Raw genomic sequence first — 6,000 nt, forward strand, 5'->3', positions numbered from 1 at the left:
TCTGGAAGATCGTTATCAGTTTATTACAAGGGTTTGTTGAATACTCTAGATTCTGATTGGTCAGTTATGGCATTCTACGTCTGTTATATTTGTGTAACAGACCTTTGTTATGGATGCAATCCTAATAGCAGAAGCCAAAAAAATATTTTTATGCCAATAAAGTCCTTTTTTAAATCACCACATTGGGTCAAGTTATTGATTTCTTTAGTAAGTAGCTGGATGAAGCACAGCGATCTGGTTATTGTTGCAAAACGAGCTGCATCATGACCTGTTACAGCAGGAAAAACCCAGGTGTTACCAATAATATAGTGATTATTAAATGCCATTTAAAGATATATAACAGAAGAAGCTAATTTAGGCTGTTTAAATTGTGTGACTACAAGACCATGTTGGAGTAATACATGAACCCTCCCAAGCTGGATAACTGTAGCTTTTCTTACCAATCTGCTAACATTGCATGAAAGCAGCTTTATTTTGAATGCGAAGCAGTTGAGCAGTGAGCGTAGCTCCACAAAAATGCACTCAACCAACTCCAAAGCTGTCTTACTTTCGTTGCAGGTTAATCCCCCCCCCCCGCTTCCAGTGTTTGTGCTAGCTCCAGTAGCCTAAATACTTCACCGTTAATGATCAGATCTTTTATTTGTTCTTTTACCTGGATACTTCTGACTATCAGTGTCTTTATTTTTGCTTTTTTATGTCCTCCAATGTTTTTCTCCCTCTCCTCTGTGTGCCAGTGCTGAAGAGTAAAGGGGACCAGTTCTTTATCAATGGGAAGCTGACCATTGACACGCCGCGCAGGTTCGATATTGCCGGCACCACCTTCCACTACAGGCGGCCCGCTGACGGACCAGAAACTCTTGAAGCTCTGGGGCCAACAAACATAACCCTGATTGTCATGGTAACGTGAGAAAGAAACCACAAAACAGGTCTTCAGAAGTGTTTAATCCAGTGTGTGGTGTTAAATATTTGGCCGTATGTATGTTTAGGTGCTAGTGCGGGAGGAGAACCCAGGAATCCACTATCGTTTCAACCCTCCTCTGAACAGGGATCCTCAGAGCGGCTATGCCTGGCACTACACGTCCTGGTCACGCTGCTCGTCTCTCTGCGCTGGAGGTAGACACACACAAACTGTCGCCAAGGACAACGCTGCACCGACTTACATTCACTTAACATTCATGTCTTAACCCTAAAATGTAACGGTTTATCTTACGGGGAGCAAGTTTTGTTTCCAAAATGTGATGTAACTTATGTTCCCGTAATGTGGCTGAACCCACTCACACGGGGCTGATGTCACATAACGGATATGGATTACATTTTTTGGTCGCTTAGGGTCAGATTTGTTGGATTAAGGTGAAGAAAAGTCATTTTTGTAAAGATTACAGTAAATTATTGGGGTATAGATTTGGTTCATTTAAATTTAGTTAAAGGAATAGTTCAACATTTTAGGAAATTCACTTCTTGAAATCACCGCACTCAGTCAAGAAATAGTCCAACATAAAACCACAAATTGTCATTTATATATAGATTAAATACACAATATATGAGCTTTAAGAGGTTAATTGTGTTACCTTTGGAAAGAGCCAGATTAGCTGTTTCTCCCTGTTTTCAGCCTTACTGAGGCCACACCAGCCACAGTTTTTGTGCATATTAACAAAATAGCTCCCTTTCATTTTTGTAAAAACATGTAAAAGTGCAATATGATAACACGCTTATGTAGCCCTGTGTGTTTTATTATGCATTAAATTAAATTGAAACATGACAGAGGTTGACATTCCCACTCTTTTCATCTCCCCCTCCCTGTCTCTTTCTCTCTCTCTCTCACTTGGATGTACCAACACACACATACAGTCTCCCATAATAACACACACTGTAAATCATGAGACTGGAGTGTCCGTGTTGAAGCGAGAGGCTTTTAAGTGGTTCACACGCTGTGAGACTGGAGGTATCACACATAGCCAGTCTCACTTTTCCTTTCTGGCCTTTGTAAGTCAATAATCCATGTTGCTTTACCTGATAAAAGCTATTTTTCCTCTTTGAGAAATAAATACTTTTACTTGGGGTGATGTGGAGTGAACGTGGACGTGGAGGGTGAACATTTACCGAGGTAGTGGAAGTTTTGTAAAATGCGAGTAAAGATGAAAATTACATAACTTAATATCAGTCATTCTGTCTCCTCTTTGATAGTATTTCAATGATGCGGCAGGCTCCATTTGTCAAAGGCTCACAGGGTTCAATAATAATGAATTTGTGGTCCCTTGTAACACGCCTTTTGTACGTTCGTCTTGTGTCGTCTCTCCTGTGTTCAGGTGCACAGATCCAGCAGGTGGTGTGTAAGAGGCAGTCAGATAACTCAGTCATCTACAACCACTTCTGTGACAAGAAGAGCAAACCCAAAGAGAGGAGAAGATACTGCAATACTGAGCCGTGCTCCCCGAGGTGAGAAATGTGGAACACAAGTGTATTTCTTGATGATTTTATGCCGTTCCTGTTGTTCCTGTATGTGTGTGTCTTTCACAGTCGCCAAGTCGGCTTATTATAAGCAACTTTGGGCTCGTTTTCCCGTAGTTGCTTACATATATTAGTAGTTGTGGATGGTGTTTTTTTGGGCTTGTTTCTAAAGTGTAGTTTCTTATTTGGGCTGTCTGTCTCCACTATACCTGTCAAACATGTCTTAAGAAAATCCTTTGCAGATGTTTTCAATACGTTATTTAAATGCATGATAGATTGTCCTGTTGCAGGATCATACACACAGGTGAGTCAGTGAGTGAAGCCAAAGATCTTATCAAAATCACGTTTCTTTAGCTACTTTGCTAATAAAGCCAGGGACTAAGTGGATGAAACACAAAAAACACACAATAAAGAATACTGTTACTGAATACTGAAGTTGTGTCTTTTGGACTTGGTTCCATAGACCTGGTTGCTTGTTCTGTCACGAGATCTGGCAGCAGTGGTGTGTTTTTATTTCCTCATTTAGCATTTTATCTCACTTACACCACCCATCTATGCGTTCTATCTCAAAGTCAGACATATTTGGAGAAGATTTTTCTTCACTTATTAAGAAAATGTTAGTATTTTAATACTTGTTGTTACATTATGTTGGTGGGAATTTCCTGTAATTCCTGTTAGTAAAGTATAATCGGCGTCTATGTAAAAAGAACTGTTATCTCAATATTTTTTATGTGCAGTAATGTGAATTGAATTTTGCATATCAATATTGATATTTATTTCTTAACAATAACATTTATTTGATCTCGATATTTATATGATATAGATATTGCACTATCCACTTGCACTTTAAGTTTTCCATTTTAATTTTGCTGTACTTGTACAATGACAATAAAGACATATTCTATTCTATCCCTGCTGTAATGCTGCAGATTTCCCCTGCTGTGGGATTAATAACAGATTATTGTTGTGTGTCCACACTATATTATGCGATGCGAATGAAGAAATTGAAAACAAACTAAGGACTCTTCTGTGCCTCTAGCTGGTGGACAGGAGAGTGGTCGGAGTGTAGCCGCAGCTGTAACGGCGGCCTGCGGACACGGGAGGTCTTATGTAAAAGGAGGATCTCTGCGACGGAAGAAAAGGTCCTGGACGACTCAGCCTGTGCCCCCACACGCCCCTCTCTCACTGAGCCCTGCAGCAACCACAGCTGCCCCCCTGAATGGCTGGCCCTGGACTGGTCAGAGGTAGGCAGGCGTGTCCCCTTTATGCATGTGTTCTGCACACACTAATGCTTTTCAGTCAACTCACGGCTGAATTTGAACCAATACTTGAGTTTTCTGCAGAATTCCTCTCAGATGAAGCAATAGTTTATTTTCCATTTGAACCGAAGAAACCCAAATATCTGCCAGGAGAAAGCAACAGTACCTTAACCATGAAATACACAACAGAGGCACGGAGTAGACAGATACATCACACTGAACATGTTGCAGTCATGAATACATATCGTTACACTTGTCATGAGGGAATTCAGACTCTAACTCCGAGGATTCTGCAGGAGTTAATGGACGTCTTTTACATCCTTCAGTGTATCTGTGCACACATGTAAACTGCACTTTTAATACAATGTCTTTTTGACTTTTTCCTTGTGTCCTGAACTACAGCAGGCCTGAAAAGTTCATCTTACCACATCCACTTTGTTCCTGGAGCTAAACTTTGTTCTCACAGTTCAGGATGAATTGAAACCAAATTAAATGGTGTCAGAAGTGCTGCAGTGTTCAACTTTTCTCTGACGTCTTGTGTAATGTAGCGATGGCACACACAGAGGAGGAATTACGTCCAGCTGACTTACAGGAACTAAGCAGGCTCTTGACTTGGTTTCTCATACAGCTGCTGCCCTCTGCTGATTGGATTAAGAAGATTCCTTCTTGCATGCTCATGACCGCAGTGACCCCCGCTACACCCTCCCATCGCCTCCATCTCCCTGCCCTCTTCCCCGATGTTTTCCTTTTTTTTTTTTTTTCACCCTCCTTCTTCATCTCCCACTCTGTCTGCAGTGTACGCCCAGCTGTGGTCCTGGCTACAGGCACCGCGTGGTCTTGTGTAAGAGCGGGGAGAGCGGTGACACGCTGCCAGAATCCAAGTGCCCCAAACATGGCCGGCCCACCTCCAGGGTGCGCTGTAACCTGCAGCGCTGCCCTCCCCCTCAGTGGGTGACAGGTCCCTGGGGAGAGGTAACGCCAGCTTTTGGTTTACTCTTGGTCCAACTCAATATGCTTTTGATATAACTGTTGAACTGTTTTGTACTTAACACAATCCCCAGTTCAATTATTGGTGTGTTCTGTGTGCTTATGTGTCTCAGTGCTCTGCCAGGTGTGGTCTGGGTCAGGAGATGCGTTCGGTGCAGTGTCTGACCCACACCGGCCAGCCGTCCAATGAGTGTCTGGAACATCAGCGGCCAGCAGCCATGCAGCAGTGCAAGAGCAAATGTGACCTCAGTCTGCCCGTCAGTACAGACAACCCCGAAGGTCAGAGGGCAAAGTTCACGCAACGGCCCTTCTCATTTCTCATGGACAGATTAATATAGAACAATTTTCCACTTAGAAGGTGTAAAGTCGTCGTGCTCAAATTAAGAATTTGGGTTTAAAAACATTTTTGTTTTTGATACAGCGAGAAAAATTAGACACTCATTGAAATCATTTAAAACTGGCGATCATCAGAACAGTTTTTGAACAATAAAAGTGGACAATATTAATAATATTTGTGGTAGTAAAGTTTCTAAAAGATCTGCTGTAAAATTGTATCTTTCTAAAGCAGTCATTAATCTGTGTCATGTTTGTTTTCTTTCCCTGCAGAGTGTAAAGATGTGAACACTGTGGCCTACTGCCCCCTGGTGCTCAGGTTCAAGTTCTGCAGCCGGCCATATTTCAGGCAAATGTGCTGCAAGACGTGCCAGGGACACTGAACTGGACACCATGAGACTCACAGCGTCCATCTTTGGGTCCTGTGCTCACAGTAAGCCTGAAAACCCTCCCACTGAGCCTTGCAGCAGCAGCCCTCACACTACCTCTATCCGAAGAGTGTGAGATCTAACTGGGACGCTGTCGGACTGACACCTGGTCACCTGTAACTGTTAAGAGGGACCTTTTTCCAAGCCAGAGTGCAGCCCAAACCAGTCGCCTGTCCGGGCCGAGCTGGGCCAAAACAGTCTGAGCTGAGTTTTACATTCCACTGGAGGGAGGGCTGCTGAAACCTGGAGAGACAGAGAGAGGGAGAGAGTAACTTTCCTCCATCATCTTTTCGGATGAACCCTCTCTCTCTGTCTTTCTAAAAGACCCCTCTGTTGTAATATTTTGGTGCTACTATATTTCACTTTGGCCGCAGGGCTGGTCGCAGTACTCTCTTTAACCTGTACGTCAACAGGTTGTTTAGTTCCGAATAAATAAAAAAAAAATCCACTTTGTAAAGAAAATGATTTTCCAGATATCTTTGCCCCTGAAAAGGAATATCTTATGCTATAAAAAGAAAGATTTGTCTCTATGTTATCTAATAGTT

The 6,000-nt window shown here is 42.5% G+C and overlaps 1 protein-coding gene across 1 annotated transcript in view; it reads left to right on the forward strand.

Moving 5' to 3' along the window:
- Positions 1 to 5,721, forward strand: part of adamts10 (ADAM metallopeptidase with thrombospondin type 1 motif, 10) — a 40,235-nt gene extending 34,514 nt beyond the window's left edge. The window contains exons 19-25 of the mRNA XM_070832581.1: positions 735 to 898; positions 987 to 1,113; positions 2,307 to 2,436; positions 3,488 to 3,692; positions 4,503 to 4,679; positions 4,808 to 4,973; positions 5,301 to 5,721. Coding sequence (XP_070688682.1) covers positions 735 to 898; positions 987 to 1,113; positions 2,307 to 2,436; positions 3,488 to 3,692; positions 4,503 to 4,679; positions 4,808 to 4,973; positions 5,301 to 5,410 — 1,079 coding nt within the window. The 3' untranslated portion in view covers positions 5,411 to 5,721. The remainder of the gene's footprint in view (positions 1 to 734; positions 899 to 986; positions 1,114 to 2,306; positions 2,437 to 3,487; positions 3,693 to 4,502; positions 4,680 to 4,807; positions 4,974 to 5,300) is intronic.
- The last annotated feature ends 279 nt before the right edge of the window (positions 5,722 to 6,000 follow it).

The sequence above is a fragment of the Pempheris klunzingeri genome, chromosome 6, assembly GCF_042242105.1.
Source record: "Pempheris klunzingeri isolate RE-2024b chromosome 6, fPemKlu1.hap1, whole genome shotgun sequence".
Lineage (NCBI taxonomy): Eukaryota > Metazoa > Chordata > Actinopteri > Acropomatiformes > Pempheridae > Pempheris > Pempheris klunzingeri.